Genomic DNA, 17,611 nt, shown 5'->3' with positions numbered 1-17,611 from the left:
GCTCATCAGCTAAGTCATCAACCTAACCACTCAAACATTGTGCGCAACCACACATGAAGGAGTTTGCACACACACATACTGCTGCACTGGTATTTACTGCTGCTTCGCACATTTTGCTTGCATAGATGATTATGGCTGCTAAAATGTAAACAACAGGGCATTTTGCTTCTCTCTGAGCAATTGCATGTCTCAGCCGTGTGACATTTTCTTCAGATTTTCAGATTTATTAAATGTCAACAACGCGACACGTCTTCTCTGCGTGGGCCAAGTCGACGGGTCAGTCCTTGCCTACCTGTCGATGATGACCGGGTCTGATGGGGTCTCATTCCTGTTTCCACAGCTCTTCTTATCGCAGCATCGACTGTGAGGTGACGAGAGGGAAGTTAGACATTGAAATTAGTGTGTGAAGATTTGCAATGGAAAGAGGAGAGTTTGAGACTTTTTTTTTTTTTTTTTGACAGGTGTTGTTTTTGAGGTGAGCCTGATTACGAGACAAACTAAATCACGATCGGGGAACCGGGTTAGCTTCATTTCTGTCAGACGTCACACAAGCAGACATCTTGCGCTCTCTATTTTTCCTCCTCGGAGTGCGTCCCCTCCCTCTATCCCGCCTAACACTTTCCCTGCCTCAGAAGTGGGTCACAGTGCAGTCCCACCGGACCAGGGGAGTACTGCATGCTGGGTAAAAGGGGGTTGCATACTGATGTGACGAGTCCTTTTTCCAATGACTTGACTACAGCACAATGTAACAGTGTGCTGTCATCCCGCCCATCTCTTTCCACCTTGAAAAATACATGGTCTTCCCTTGCTTGCACCGCACTGCACTGGCATACATGCATAACTGCATGTACCTGTTTCTGACTCCATGTGAGCATCTGCTTTAGTGGTGTATGACGGGAGGTGGAGAATTACACAAAAGAGAGGGATCGACCCTCCCCCTACTTTCTTGCGTCCCCCAGGACAGGAGGCTTGCAGAGCCAGATCAGATTTCTGATCTCAGGCCGTTTCCTGCAGCGTATGAAAACAAGTGGTCTAAATTGCCTGGCGCGATAACCAGGAAGTGCCACAGGCCTTTTATTTCGACTTGTATGTCGACATGTATTTTTAGATGTCCATCGGCCGTGTGATACCTTCACTGAAACACTGAGTGAGTCGGAGTGTGTGACTGTATTTAACGCCGGGTCCGAGTGTGTCCTCGTCGGCACATAGCTCACTGTCAGGACGATGCAAACTGCATGTGTAACGCGCACCAAGGAGGATGGGTTTGAGTAATGAGCTTTTCCTTGTCCTAATTAGCTGAACATGAGAAGCATACGCACACACACATTCTCACACCCCTACCAACAGAAATAGGCCAGGGCCAATCTTCCCAACCCACTTTGAAGAAAATGATAAGATTTCTAGAGTAATTTAGCACTACTCGTCATATCATTGCACTCTCTCCAGTATGACTAAGACACCTTCACTGTTTAAAAAACAAAAAACATTCTTGCCTGTCACAATGGCTGGGTGGAACTCTTACCTGCACATGATCTCATGGGTCAGCAAAACCCGACACATCTCTGGGTTTTTATCTTGGCCTTCATAGACAATTGCCTGGAGTAAAGCAAAAATAATAGTTATTGGAATTGGTTATTCTTTTATTAACCCAAGAACTATGGACACAAAAATATACTTTTAATTGTTTAATTGTATTATACTGGGGAACCATTTCCTCTTGGACATTCTGTTCTACCAACAAGAAAGAAAGCATTTCTGTGTGTATGTTGCGTTGTCCTGTGTGCACATGTGTGTCAGTGTGTGCATGTATGTTTATGTGTTGTGTATAGTGAGCATTTGGGCTGCCAGACTGGAGTATAGTGCACCATCTGCTGCAGAATGCGCAGCGTCCAAAATTGTAGTCTGCTTTCCCCTGCAACCCCACTCAACATACTCTCCAGGGCCACGATCAACACACACAGAAACACACACACACACACACACACAGTTAACAATACACACACAGAAGCATCAGGTGAAAATAAAATAGAATCCTTCTCCTTTAATGTAAACTCAAGCCCAATGTCAACCAGGTAACCTTTAAAATAGGTTAATTTGGCATTGATTTTGATTTTTACAAAAAGTTCCTACTGTTTTGTGCTATTCCACATGCATCTGTGTGTGTGCACGCACAGGTGTGTGTGTGTGTGTGTGTGGGGAGGGTGTATTGTCCATAAGACACTCTGGGATACAGTTTGTTCTGTTTCACATTGAGGAAATGAGGGTCAAGGTCCTCAAAGAGCGAGCTGGCATGCATCACTGTCTCCCCTCAACACTAACACACTCCTGCACTTCTTCTACGAGCACACTCACATCTCACATGTACACATATGCTTTATAAAATCCCACATTCCAGTTGCTGGCTGCTATAAGTGGAGGTAGAGTATAGGAGGACACATGTCCTCTACGTTCACGAGTCTTTGGTAAGTGTATTCCACAGGTAAGACAGGTCGTTTATCACACTATGCTGCGGTGAAGTTGGGGGTCTCAGACACAGGGTGGGGGGCGGGCCTGCAAGACCAGTACAAGTGTTGAAATAGGATGAGAGTTCGGGACAATCTCACCTGTTTTGTCATGGAGTCGATTAGTCGCACATATAAGTCCTGTTCTGTTCTGATCCCTGTGAGACAGACAGGAAGTTTTTGTTTATGGTTTGATATCCCAAGAGAATCAACACTGCATCTTTTCTTTCTTTTTTTAAGGGTTTTTTGAACAAAGATGATTTGAAAGTTTTATTTATATATTTTTTTTAATATATATAGATATACTTGAAACGTAGGAAACAAATCCCGATAAATTAATTTCATTAATATAGCATTTAATGAAAACATACATATTGCTAAAATGCAATAAACAAAGCAACACGTTCAAAATTAAAAAAGACAGGAAGAATATTAGAATGTGCTGGTTTTATTGAAAGCTATATTATTATCATTAAAATTGTTTGAAAATTAAAACAGTTAAGTATACTATTTTAATGAATTTCCATCTCGCCATTCTTCAAAATAAACATTTAAGAAAGTTTTTACACGACTTCATAAAATATTGGCCGGCTTCAATAGTTAAACGTGTATCAATCAGTTAGTGCTTAAGTTGCATCAAAATCTCGGAAAGGAAACTCACCGTTACTATAGAGGAGCTGAAGTCTATAATGGATCCCATTGTTGGTCTTTTCTCCTGTCGTTTCCTACACAAATAAAGTAAAATTAACATGTTTGATATGAAGGGCAACCGTTTCGTTTAACGTTACTTATTAAAGAAAAATACAATAAATGACACTAAGGCACATCGCAAAGTCACAATGTTTCGTTTCTTTAAAGATATTTACCACGGAGGTTCTTTTTGAATATTATTATAATATTATCATTATTATTATTAACAGCAATAATAATAATAATAATAATAATAATAATAATAATAATAATAATAATAATAATAATAATAATAATAATAATAATAAACAGAATTACAAATGTGACACATCGTAAAATGTCTCATGCACGATGAAGTACAAAATAGCGTGACTCGTGAGAATAAAAAGATAATCAAATGAGAACTAGCAAAATCATCACTTCACTTCTAACATCCAATTGTATTCGATCTTCAAAATAATAAACTCCTACATTCGACGAACTTCAATGAAGTTTGTCTCGTTTTTTACTTAATTAAATGTATTAGTTTTCGGCAGCACAAAAACTGCTGTCAAATGCTTCATTATAATTAACAGGAACGTGTGATTTCACGGATTTTTGCACATTCAACTTTGTGAGCCTTAAATGTTAAAACTCAACATAAGCGTTGAGTCGTAACCCTGCATGCTTTATTTTAGCTGATACATTACTTTGATTAAACACGCCATCTTAAGGTACTCAAAATATTTGCTCTAAAACATAGGCCTGTGTATTTTAAAAATGTGTAAAGTTTTTTTTTTTTTTTTGCTCTCACCTTTTCCTTCTCCACAAAATCAACGAAGGTGGTTCTCTCGATCTCCACTGGCTGACCCTGGCGGTCGTACAGAGCCAACACAAAGTGGAAGAAGTTGGATTTGCGCAGATTGGAAGGGGGCTGCTTCTCGAAGTGTGCCCGGGCCAGACCCACTCCGCTGCGGACATCACAGGCACAACATCAATGCTGGAAACCACTCTTACAATTCGGATCATTAAAATTAAAAAGGCGACGTTTTTTAAGCCCAGGCCAATTCTGATCAAATAAATAAATTTAAAAACGAGCAATTTTAATTAAATTAAATCGACGACATTCTAAACACTCACAAATTAAAAGCGTCCAATTACAATTTTCAAAAAGGCCTATTAATAATAACGTGGATTTTAACTTGTCCTCGCCACAAACCCCAAATAATTCAGCTTAATTAAATTAAATGCGCGCGTTCAAAAAAACTAAAAAAAAAAAAAAATGTTACAAGCGGCAAACTGTGAATCAAAAGTTGACGTTTCAAGCTCGCCGCGCCTAAAGTTGCTTGGAGCGCGCAACATTTTCAGGCTAAAACGCCAGACGCTGTTTCAAGTCCTGCAGGGCGTAAAGCGGATCAACTCATAAAGTCCTAAAGCGAGCCAGCGGTGGTTCTGCTTATCCAACAACTGCGTCCTCTGGGACCGCGTGCTGCCTCAAGTGGTACCGGCTCGTGAAGCTCGAAACGCCGCAGATGCAAAGCCCCATCCCATGTCAACCCACCCCGCCCGAACCTGCCACCGCTCTCCCATCTGGCAGCAGAAAGAGCAAGCCGCCTCCGGCTCACCTCTGGGCCGCTGTGTTGGCGTCCAGCACTCCCGCACCTTGCATCCATGTCCGAACCGCGTTCATGCCGGCCACCATGGGCTCTTCTTTCATACTACTCCCACTCCTGTGGATGCTGTCGTGGATGCCGAACATCAAAACGCACCTTCACGCGGTCTGTCTCTCTCCCGCTCTCTTTCTGTCTCTCTCTCCCTCTCTCTCTCCCCCTCTCTTTGCCTGCACTCTCCGCCTATGACTTTCTCCCCTCTTGCGTTTGAAGGCGCTGTCACCGGAGCGAAGTGTCGCGCGCTCTATTTCACTTTAGCGCTTCTCAAAGTCAACAAAAGATGCGACATGTGGAAGCGGCGAGAGGCTGTCAGCGTGAACCTCTTGTCACTGAAAGCGAGAGAACAAGGCTGCGACACTCCCGCCGATCAAGGTGTAAGCGTACAAAAAAAAAAAAGCAAAATGTCAGTTTTGGCAACAAACAGTCCACGCAACGAAGAAACACCCAGGTGACATCTCTCCTTGCTTCTCTCGTTTCCTTTCTTTCGGCGGAGTCTTCCCCGGAGCAAATCGGAAGGCAGTCCTCGGCTTCAGCAACTGCATGCGGCTGCTCTCCTCCGCAGCTCCAGCTCGCGTGGTTTGCGCTCTTTTCTTCCCAGAGGAATCACTTTAGACCTTCCGTGGCACGCAGAAGAGGAGTGGGCGAGGAGGCGTGGTCTACAAAGGGGAACGGCAACGCCCCCCAAAACACGGTTAATAAGACGGACAATCAGCGGCCCACCAACTGGACCAAGCAACCCCCCCCCCCCCCCCCCCCCACACACACACACACACACCCTCCACTTGCTATATCTCGACACCAGCTACTTAAGTCAGAAGCTGTGCGCGGCGTGAACGGACGCTGGGTCTCTATGTGCACACATTTGCTTAAGCGGGAAACTACACGTTAAAGTCAGCAAGACATACATGTACACGTTCAAGTCTAATGTCAAAATTCACCGAGGGGGAAGGTCCTATGATTTAAAAGCCCAAATTTGGCAAGGTAGATAGAAAAATCAATTAATGTTTGAATTCCAGCAAATTACTTTTTAAGTTCATTTTAGTCGACGTAACATTGTGCCTGAACGTTGCGTTATTTCTTTATTTTCTCAATACACAAATGTAAGCAGTCAAATGGAAAAAGACAAGGACCGCATTAATACGGAATACTCTCCAAAAGCATGCATGAGTATGCATTTATTAAAAAAATATATAAAAACAAAAGCCAATGTGCACGTTTTTCAGTTTCAACCCGACAGCGTTAAAACGGAGAGCTTCGATTTGATGCACGCCATAAATCATTTGAGACCAAGTGGTGAATGCAACATGAATGTGAGGATTACTGCTCATCTGTGCTGCGTCTTCGAGTTGTCCCAAAGCATCGCCAAGAGCCAAGAAATAAGTGCACACGCGAAAAAACAAGAAAGAAATGCATCACACTTCATGTGCGCAACACTCACAAATGATTTCCTGTGGAAGGATTTTTATTCTGGCCACACATCTTGAACGAGATCCCTGGAGCAAACATTTTTTGCATTATTAAAAAAAAAAAAAAAGGAGCAACAACAACAACAAAAACAATACAGTTTGACGCTTTCATATGTGTGTGTATATATATATATATATATATATATATATATATATATATATATATATATATATATATATATATATATATGCTTATTATTTTTTAGAACTATAATTGTATCATTAAAATACAAATCTATTGTTGAAGCCGTATTGTCCAAAAATCCTTTAGAATGCTTTTAATTGATGTGATCATCCTGAACCACTGGGAAAAGATTTTGAAATTTCGAAACGGCATTATAGTTTAATTTGTAACAGAATGAAAGCCAACAAAATCATTTGTTTGGTTGCTAAATTCTCATAGGGTAAGATGTAGTAATTATTTTCCATGAAGTCTAGGAGTCCAAATAAGCATGCAGCAATCATGTCTTCTTTTATCTGTTTGTTTCCTGCTGTGGAAGGAGAAATGGGAGCGCCTTCCCACGTGAGTACACAATATTCTCAATGATGATAAATAACAGCAACCCAAACACTAACACACGCACACGTTCAGAGTTATCCTTCAGCACATTTGTTTGATTGGGGCTCTTCATGATCAGCCTGCCTCCGCCGGCATGCGGGTCAGCGAAGGCCCCACGGGTGGCTATATTTACACTCACAAAAACGCTCGTTGAGCGCGAGCACAAGCACCCGCGCGTTCGCGCGTGCATGCACGCACACACTTAGCCCATATATGAGTGTATCGCCCTCCACAAACAGAGATGTCACTTGGGCCCTGATGATCCCCAACGCTGTGATCTTCTCGCTCCGTGGCACCCACGCTGACATAAGGTTGGCATCATTGTATCTTTTTGGCTGTGGAACAAAGCCTGTGTGTGTGCGTGTGTGTGTGCGCGTGTGTGTGTGTGTTGGGAGTGTAGGTGTGCGTGTGTGTGCGCGCGCGCACATATGGGAAGGGTGATAGAAACATCTGCGTTCAAACTCATCTCGAAGGAGCTAAGTGATCAGAAATGTAGTTGTTCGAGCACCGCCAGATGTTGTCGTATATCAAAAAGGTTGGGCTGATGATAATAATAGCCCGATTGGATTGAAGACTCGTAAAATGACCAGTTGTAAAACTCAGACATATGTTTATGAGTGCCTCCCGCGTCTAACAATATGCTCTCTTGTCGCCATAAAACGAGACAAATATGCAGTGTGCGTGGAAGCGAGTTTAATATGCTGATTAGTTCAGTCTCTAGTTTATTTAATATGGAGGGTTATCATACAGTCAAGTGGTGTCTTTTGTAAGTAATTGAAAATACAGAGCGTGTTTATGCATATTGTCATAAAAATAACAAGTATTTATTTACTAGCGTTTGAACGTGAGTCACAAAAACTCAACAGGCGGTCCATTTGGTAGGTAACGTGGTGCAATGTTGTCATCTAGTGGCTACTTGGAGACAGTGCACGTGCGATCATCTTTATCTTGTAATAATCAGGTTTGCTCAAAAGTTGGTGCAAAATTAAATAATAAAAATGTGCCCAACTGCACCAACCTGTAATGACAAGGACAAGGTCGATAAAATTTGTGAATTGGAGACAGCAAACATGAGCACATTGATCCGATTTTCTTGAGTAAGGATTACTGTCCAAAAGACGTGTGCGTGATAAACGATTTGTTTCAGGAACAGTAATAATTTTGGTGTTTGACGTTTTATTTTTTTCTTTTGGTGACTAAATCAAAATTATGAGGGTTTGAATTATTATTTAGTGACTACAAATCTAAAACACGTAAGAGCAGAGTCTTTTCATTACAACTCTCACTTTTACGAGAAAGGTCACTACGAAATAATAATAATAAAAAAGGCTGGTTAAGAAAACTAATGTTTGACATTGAGGATATGGAATAATTGCTCAAACTGTTTTTCATATGTGAGAGTGACACCCCGTCCCCCAGTCGATTGTGAAGAAAAATGGCGGATGGCGAATAAACAAATAAATACTCTAACACAAAAATATCAACATTAACAAGGAATTAATCCAGACGTTAGCTGTATCTTTATTTTTTATTTGTATATTCATTTTTATTTTATGAATTGTTGTGGGTGGGTGGCTATTGCTTTCTTGTTAACTTGAATTGTCCAATTCATTTTATTTATTTATTATTTTAAATATGATGTCTTTGTAGTCACAGATGTTTTTTTTGTTACATCTTTTGGATCAGTCCTCATGTGAAGTATCATTATATCAGGTCTAGTTAGCAAAGTGAAAGTCGATGTTAATTGTAAATGATTTTATGAAATTGCAGTCATGGGCTTACGGCTTGCAATGTAATTGACCTGTGACTGTGATGTCATCCCACATAGCCCACCCACAGGTGGAAATCTACACGAGAGGTCCGTGCACGGATGTTGGAAGGTATGTGTAGTGAAGCTCCGATTCAAAATAATTCGCTTGGATTCCATTAACAGTGATTTGTGCTTCAATGTATAGATTTGCAAAGATGAATCATCAGTTTACTTGTGGACCACAAACGGTGCTCTTTGAAGCGAGCTATAGGTTTTATAGCCTTTATTGTATGAAATAAGATGAAACAAATTTTATTATAACATCGATTTTGAGACGTCCTAAATTGATTCTTAATTATGGTAAATGAGAATACCGATTCCTATGTGAATTGTTTTGGCCCACAGCTAAAAGATATGGATGTGATATAGCCTTTAGCATGATGGTGATTTAATGTCTCATGAATTATGAATGTTTTTGGTGGCTATATTTCTAACCCAGAAGTAACATGTCTGGTCTATGATGCCACAAAGTGAGGATCCTGTCATTTTCACAGTTGGTTATGTAGGAATGGAGAGAAACACTACTTTAGAGGTGTTTTTGGTGAGGAAAGAGCATTCTGACATATTTTGCAAGCTTTAACATATAAAGACATGTCAAGTGTAAGGCCAGGTAAAAAATGTTCCACCAAGGGTCAAACAGCATCGTTTTATGTTGCACATCTGAGACACATCACAGGACTATTTCTTCACCGTTTCTGCTTTTCCAGACAAGGAAGTGAGGGGAGAGCTCCCTGCTTCCTCCTTACTGAGCACTGTATTGTGTCATTTTGTTTTGTGGGTCTTGTGTACTTCATTTAGGCTTTCCCTCATTGAATAAACGAGTTTGAAAGTAAATTGTTCTTGCAATTACCAAATTGTGTTGTTTTATTGTTCAGAGCTATAATTACTCATTGAAATAACACTGTTCTTTGGGCCAAAAGTGCAATGGAGTCAACAGGAGAGTGCTGCTTGTTGACATTCTATGGATGATGAAAAAAGAAAAAAAAAACCTGGTGAAAAGGTCAGATAAGCTCAAGATAAACCTTATCAAATGGACATGAATATCTTTTTTTTTTTGATCCCAGTAGTGCTTTGCAGCAATGGTTATTTTGACTGTCTTCCACTACACAACTTCTCCAAATCGATCTTGACTTGAGATATACATAACATAATGTTGTTCTGTAATTACATTCAATCTTCAAATCAGGGCTCAAAAAGTGGTTAATTATACTGGTAGTTTATTGTATAGTATGCGGTTGCCATTGTTTAGCGCAGCTTCTAACATAAATTAGCCACTAGCAGCACTAGAGTGCCCCTAACAGCAGTTGGATTGCTTTTCAAATTTAGTTTAATGACATGAAATGACCTTGCACAATTTGATGCTGACATTCAGTTGTAATTGCTGCCCCTGCTGATAACTTTTCAATAAACCAGTATGACTAAAATGTGCTGTTTCAGCTGGCGGCACTGATCCTGTGGCCCCAAAGTTACAAATAAGGCTGGTTATAAAAAAAAAAAAAAAAAAAGTAGTAGTTTTTTAAAAATTTGTTTGTAAAGACTGTAAAAGCAGATATGGTAATCCTTCGGTTTTTCATGGTGAATGAGGACTGTGCAAGAGTACAGTAGATACAACTCCTGGGTGGGGCTAGATTACAACTCCTGCCCTCATTGGTCGATGGTCATGCCGCGAGCCAATCACGGGTCTTGTACAAATGCCTGTCTCCCTCATGAAACTCAGACACTTGTTAGGTAGACAAAGGGAGACCAGGAGAGGGCAGCGCTGCAGCGGACCTTTGTAAATCTCTTACCTTGGTTTTTGTTACAATAAATTGGAATTTCAAGTGTAAACTCTGATTGATATCATGTTTGGTCAGCTACAAGCTTCACTTTAATTAGACCTCCGGGCCCTGCTAACATAACCACAGCTCACCGTAACACTACAGACAAAGGGATGGGAATGGGAAGGGACAACATCACAGATACTGTACTGTATAATGTTTAATAATGTAAGATTTAAGTAAATATGTGTACTGCAGTAGTTTAATGTCTGAGGAGTGCCTGTGCGTGACAAGTGTATTTATAATTAACTCGTCCGTCTGGCATGCAGGGAACCATCAGAGCACTTCTCTCAGCAGTATAGCGATTTTTCTCTTTTTATAAAAAAAAACAAAAAAAAAACGACGATGCACAGCTAGGGGAGGCCCGAAGTAACGAGAGATCACTGTAATGCCAAACGCCACAACTGACATGAGCAGCGCTTATTTTCGTTCAACTATTCAGTAAAAGTATGTTTAAATACAAGTTTAAATAAAAGTATCTTTAAAGTAAAGTATGTTTAAACTTGCATGCTAGAAAATATTTTGAAAACGGGAAACTTATTGTGAGGGATAATCTTATATAACATATTTTGCAAAAATGTCATCTCATGAAATCTTGTGAGACATCACAATTTTTTGGTAATTATTTCTTATCCCATCTAGATAAACAGACAGACAGCTCGACAGAGGTGACCACATGAGTGGTCCATTATTATAGGAAGTCAACGAACTACGTATTTTTGATCATGCTGTGTATTAAATGCCACAAACCACAACCACTTCCAGAGAACATGGAGCAGGGCTCCAATTTGTAAGCGGAATTTTCATCAAATGCCACTGACTGGTCAATCTGGTTCGGAAATGAGGAACAAAATTAGAACCTGAAGCATTACATATTGCACATGAAAAAGTGAAGTAACCTCATCAGCAAAGGCAATAAACTACTGAAACTTGTTACAGGATGAGAAATATTTAAAAAGAAAATAATAATCATGAGATCGATAGTCAAGGGAAAAACCAATAACAGTGTGGCAAAATAATTTAAAGGGCTTGTATTGTTGTATTTTACACATGAAATAAAGATGTATTTATATGATTATTGTAAATATAATTTGTGGCATAATGGCTACTCAATTTTTTAATGAAATATGTTATTTTGTTTTCTATAGTATTTCTAACCCTGACATCACCTGGCTTCCTTAACCCTTTCACTTCTATTGGGACAATGCGTTCGTGTGCTTTCGAAAAAATGGCAGTGGGTATAGGAATGGTAGCAATAAGATGAAATGGCCTCCCAGCGGTTCATTACACACCTATCAACAGATTGGAGTGGAATTTAGCAAAGTTTCCCTACACAACATACAAGTGCTTGAACGACTGTCAAAAAGTTAGGTTTCCTTGGTTGCCTTGTACAATTTCTTCACAATGAAAACTCTAGTACTATATATATATATATATATATATATATATATATATATATATATATATATATATATATATATATATATATATATATATACATACACACATGGACAAAATTGTTGGTACCCCTCAGTTAAAGAAGGAAAAACCCACAATTCTCACTGAAATCACTTGAAACTTACAAAAGTAACAATAAATAAAAAAAATGTGAAAATTAAATAATCAAAATCAGCCATCACTTTTGAATTGCTGATTAACATAATTATTTAAAAAAACAAACTAATGAAACAGGCCTGGACAAAAATGATGGTACTCATAACTTAATATTTTGTTGCACAACCTTTTGAGGCAATCACTGCAATTAAGCGATTTCTGTATTTGTCAATGAGCGTTCTGCTGCTGTCAACAGTTATTTTGGCCCACTCCTCATGATCAAACTGCTCCAGTTGTCTCAGGTTTGATGGGTGTCTTCTCCAAATGGCATGTTTCAGCTCCTTCCACAGATGTTCAATGGGATTCAGATCCAGGCTCATAGAAGGCCACTTTAGAATAGTCCAACGCTTTTCTCTCAGCCATTCTTGGTGTTTTTGGCTGTGTGTTTTGGATCGTTGTCCTGTTGGAAGACCCATGACCTGCGACTGAGACCAAGCTTTCTGACACTAGGCAGCACATTTCTCTCCAGAATGCCTTGATAGTCTACAGATTTCATTTTACCTTGCACACATTCAAGACACCCTGTGCCAGATGCAGCAAAGCAGCCCCAAAACATTACTGAGCCTCCTCCACGTTTCACCGTAGGGACAGTGTTCTTTTCTTCGTTTAGTTGGTTTTTGAGTCTCTGCATTGTAGGCATTTGGTGATCACTTTCATTTCTTTGGCATGTTTATTTTACTATTTTATTATTATTATTATTATTTTATTTTATTTTATTCTATTTGATTTTATTTCATTCTATTTATTTTATTATTATTATTATTATTATTATTATTATTATTATTATTATTATTATTATTATTATTATGAAATACTGATGGGACAAATAATAAATCCTAGGGCCTGTAACCTGATCTATGTCTGAAAGAAATTAATTTTGTAAGTAAAGGTAACAAGCCACTGTTAATGTAAACTGTTAATGCTACGGTACGTAAGTTTATCCTATTTAGGTAAATAAATTAATATTTTATATATTGACTTGGATGTATGCATCTCTGCTTACTTAAAGGGTGTTTTAATGTTTTAAATTTAAAATTCACTTAGTACTACACTTATAATAAAACATTTTGCCATTGTTGGGATCTGTGAGGTGTCATTGCAGTTTCATATTAAACCTGTTAATCACCTGAGAAAGAAAACACCAAAAGACTAGGCAACCCACAGCTCCGGAGTCACATGCAACTCTTTAGCGCTACCCTTGTGGCTTTCTAAAGCTTTTTCAACATTGTATCAAAATGAAAAAAAGATTGGGGACTATATTTTTTTTTAGGAATATAGTATACAAACATGCTCCATACATTATTTATAATTTCCAATATTGTATAAGTCAGTAGAACAAACATAACATTTTATCATTTGTCAACAAAAATTTTCGTCATAGTCTGAGATGCATGTTTCTTTCAGCTTGGTGTGTATGGCAGGCGGATTACACAAGGCCACTTTTTACGCCGAACCGCGTCCCAAACAACTTCTCGAACACCGCTTTTACGGAAGGATAACCTGCATGTTTGCTTTGTATTGAGAAATTGTCAAACAAAATTATCTTACATTCCTGATGTTGAGAAACAGTCCAAAAACTGAAGTCACAGGTTATTAAACTCATGTTTAGTAACATATTGGCTGGTTTTCTAAAGGAATTTCTGATTTTTGTCAGTATTTGGAAAGACACACAGGAATATTATTTTGTTTTGTTGCACAGGTCCAAGTATGACACGCCATTTCATTGTTTTTTTGAAACCTCAAAATAAAAATGGTATCAAAAATCAGATGTCTTTATTATAACTTATAACTATTCTAACTTATTTTATCAATGCAACCAAACATAATACATGCATTTTATGAAGGAAGTCAAGCTTAAAGTACCATTGTACATCAGAGTAGTCACATGGTGATCCCTCTCTCAACATTTTTTGTTGCCGACCCCTGGACTAGGCCATAATTCCCAAAATGACTGGAGACCAAGAAAAATATTCAAAAAGGTTCTGTTAAATAATGAGGTACGCTGGATTGTTCGACGCGTGCTTCGGGACATTCTTTGAAGGCTTGGTACATTTTGGCCCCTTTCTAATTATCAGTGACACATAGTCAGAACCTGAAGTCAGGTCAAACTCTCTAGCTCTCACGTCAAGCTGACGTCATAATTTGTTTCCAAGTTTAGTTGCAGAGTCTGAGTTAGGTTTCTTTCTATGAGTTTGGTTTCAGAGTCTAGTGTTGCAAGATTCAATCTAGTTTCCGATGCTCCCTGAGGTTACATTGTTTCGAAGACTTGCCACTTATTCACTTCCATGTCCTGTCTGCTCCTTGGTCCAAACTGTCTTCTAACGCAGTGTTTCTCAATCTTTTTCAAGCCAAGACACATTTCTTCCATTGAAAACATCTCGCGGCACACGACCAGCTGAAAAGGTGAAAAAAAAGCTCACATTAACAATATAAGTGCTGTACTGTTAATATAAGCCTTTTTTTAAACATTGAAGAATGACGTTATACTATCACATCTTGAATAGGAATCAACTAAACCCAAAGAAAAAAGTATTTTATAATCTTTCATATACATACTCAGTGTGAAACCTGGGCCTGCTTGGATGAACACTGAGCTGATATCCTGGCAGGAATCAATGGAAAAACACACACGAAGCTCTTCCTCCACAGCTCTCAGTCTTTCTCTGTTTTTAGTTTTTACAGCAGTCAGGCTTGAAAAGCTCACCTCACACAGATATATTGTGGGAAATGGGAGCAATATCAAAATAGCTTTGTTGGCCAGCATGGAGAACTCTTTGGCAGCTGCCAACCAAAAAACTATCCAAAGGTAGATCAGCAAACCTTAGGTTGAGACCATGATCTTGTCTCAGTTCAGTTAATTTCTCTTGCTCCTGTAAAGACATGTTCATTCCAACAGCTGATGCTGAGCTAAATGTGTCCCTAACCCAGTCAAGGTGCTCCGTGGAGGCTGAAGAGAATTAAAATGATATCTTCTCCTCAAGAGTTTTCAAATGTTTCACTATTATCTCATACAGTGCAGCAGTATTAACATCTTGCCATTTATTGGTGAGTGGGAACATTTCAAGATTGCCACTTTCCACATGTTGCTGCCAGGAGGTGCACCTTTGAACGGAATCCATTTATTTTATCTGGACTTGTAAGCAGGTTTTCCTTTTGGTCTTGCATTTGTGTGTTTAGTTCATTCAGATGATGAAAAATATCTGCCAAGTATACCAGCCTTGCACACCACTCATCACTTGCATGCAGCTTTGTGTAATCGGACCCCTCGTTTGTCAGAAACTCTTTAAGTTTCTCTCGCAGCTCATACGCATGGGCCAGCACCTTGCCACTCGACAACCATCGGACCTCCGTATGAAACAGCAAGGTTTTATGCATGGGTCCCATTTCGTTGCACAAAGCCGCAAATATGTGACTTTTCACAGGTCGTCACAAAGTTATCCAACACTATCCAACATTATCCAACACAGAAACGAGGTCTGCTGGTACAGGCTTGGCTACAAGGGTTTTGCGGTGTAAAAACAGTGCGTAATGATCACGTCTGTTTTTTTTTTCCTTCACTCTGCTTACAAAGTCTTTGGTGAACCCGACCATGGCTGCAGCTCCATCAGTACAGACACTCATGCAGTCTTCCCAATGTATTCCTCCTTTTTCTAGATATTCTGATGTGACCCGAAAATTTTTCTTTCCTGCTTTTTCTGGCAAAATCTTGCAAAATAGAAAGTTTTCTCAGATTGTGTCTCCATCTACAAAACGCACATTGGTCAGGAGTTGAGCATGTCCACTTATGTCATTGGACTCATCAAGTTGCAAGGCAAATTTATTACTGATTCAGATATTGTCCAAAACCACACTTTCAATGTCTGCAGACATCTCATTAATTAATTTATCTGGAGATTGTGTTACCTGAGAGAGGGACTTTGGCTATTTCTTTATTTGCTTCGGGTCCGAGCAACTAATTTACTATGGCTTTGCAGACGGGAAGTATTAATTGCTCTGCAACAGTGTGGGACTTTTTAAATTTGCCCACAAGTTCAGCGACGTGGTAGCTAGCTTTAAGGGTTCTCTCGATTACTTTTGTGGTTTTTCTCACGAAAATTACCTGTTTCTCCGTGTGTTCACGCAGGCGAACAAAGTACTCCTCATTTTTGTTTTGAACTGAGGGGTGTTTCGTTTGGAGATGGCGTTTAAGCTTACTTGGGACTTGTGATGGGTTGATGAGGCATAATGGAGTGTGTTGGCACATTGACACAATGTGTTGATACTGTGTTGAGATTGTGTCATCAAATACTGACATTAAAAATCCCTCCTGGCAACCCACTGACCGAGTGTATACCAGGGGCGTCACTCGACCTCACAAATTACGAATTATGAGCGATTATTATAATATATTAAATACAATGAATGAGATGAGTGTCAAATTTAATACATTTTAAGGTAAATGTTTATAGTTAAATGTCAATTCGCCCAGTGAAAGTGAGAAAATGAGGATTTGTGGGAAAAGGATAAATATTTGTAATAAGATAGAAAATATATGCAGTCCTCTTGTAAATACGTGTATGAAATTGGAAGTATCAAAATAGAAAAACAGAGAATGATGAAACTGCGAACTCAATCAAGGTTTGAACCACTGCCTCATCCCGCCTTGGTCCGGTACTTTAACCACCGCACCAAGGAGCCTCTCCCTAGTCACAAATTAAAACTCCAAATGACAACGAATGGGACTGTCTCCCATTGGAAATGAATGTTGAATTGGTTTGAAAATTATGGTATTATGGAGGAAATATCTGCAATGTGTGAATTATTGGAATGTTGGAAGTAATGACGCGCTCACAAGGCAGTGAAGCAACCGTGTGATTTGGATCGTTTCAGCGGTTGCGTCGTGTGACAGACGCACTTCCTTATAGACAGGTTGGCACATTTTTGCTGTGTCGACGCAGTTCAATGAGTTCATGCGTTGGTCACTTGATCATTTTGAAGCAGTACACGCATTGACGCAGGGATTGTTCTCTGAGCTCGGAGCATGCAGCGGTGCATCAGTGCTGCCGGACCCATCATTACTTGGGACCATAGCACCGTTGGAGAGCTTTTCACCACATACACAACCAAGCACAACGGGATCTGTGCCGTTGCATCTCCTGTAAAAGTAAATCCAAATTAAAGATAGCCTCATGCCAGAAACTTTGCTCGACGTCACCGTCTTTGCTTTCCTTTGACTTCCACTCATACTAGGGTCTCCATCTGGTTTCAGGTTTTGTCCAGGGACCAGTTCAGTGTCAGCTTTTTTCCTCTTCAAAAATGTATTCATCACTTTCACCGTCATCCCGCTAGCCACAATCCACACACCTGCCGCTGCATCCATGTGTCATTAATTCGCTTGTCTCCAAGCACAAGGTAATTAGGTACATGTGGTTGTCACCTACTTGTATGAAAGAGTACTACATTGTTACTCTGCCAGGCGCTAGACTGCACTTGCACACAAATCGGATAATTTCCCATGGCAAACCT

General features: G+C 39.6%; 1 protein-coding gene across 4 annotated transcripts in view; it reads right to left on the bottom strand.

The window, feature by feature from the left end:
- The window catches only part of ebf1a (EBF transcription factor 1a), a 72,957-nt gene extending 67,533 nt beyond the window's left edge, over positions 1–5,424 (bottom strand). For all 4 annotated transcript variants that reach the window (XM_088431438.1, XM_088431437.1, XM_088431439.1 and 1 more), the window contains exons 1-6: positions 4,796–5,424; positions 3,985–4,141; positions 3,163–3,226; positions 2,604–2,659; positions 1,523–1,596; positions 293–361 (exon numbers count right to left, since the gene is read on the bottom strand). In XM_088431438.1, the coding sequence (XP_088287564.1) occupies positions 293–361; positions 1,523–1,596; positions 2,604–2,659; positions 3,163–3,226; positions 3,985–4,141; positions 4,796–4,929 (554 nt within the window). In that variant the 5' untranslated portion in view covers positions 4,930–5,424. The remainder of the gene's footprint in view (positions 1–292; positions 362–1,522; positions 1,597–2,603; positions 2,660–3,162; positions 3,227–3,984; positions 4,142–4,795) is intronic.
- Between the last annotated feature and the right edge of the window lie 12,187 nt (positions 5,425–17,611).

The sequence above is a fragment of the Hippichthys cyanospilos genome, chromosome 13, assembly GCF_059441005.1.
Source record: "Hippichthys cyanospilos isolate Australia breed blue-spotted pipefish chromosome 13, RoL_Hcya_1.0, whole genome shotgun sequence".
In the NCBI taxonomy this organism is placed as follows: Eukaryota; Metazoa; Chordata; class Actinopteri; order Syngnathiformes; family Syngnathidae; genus Hippichthys; species Hippichthys cyanospilos.
Note: the sequence above shows the minus strand (reverse complement) of the source record. Positions and strands in the feature narration are given on the sequence as shown.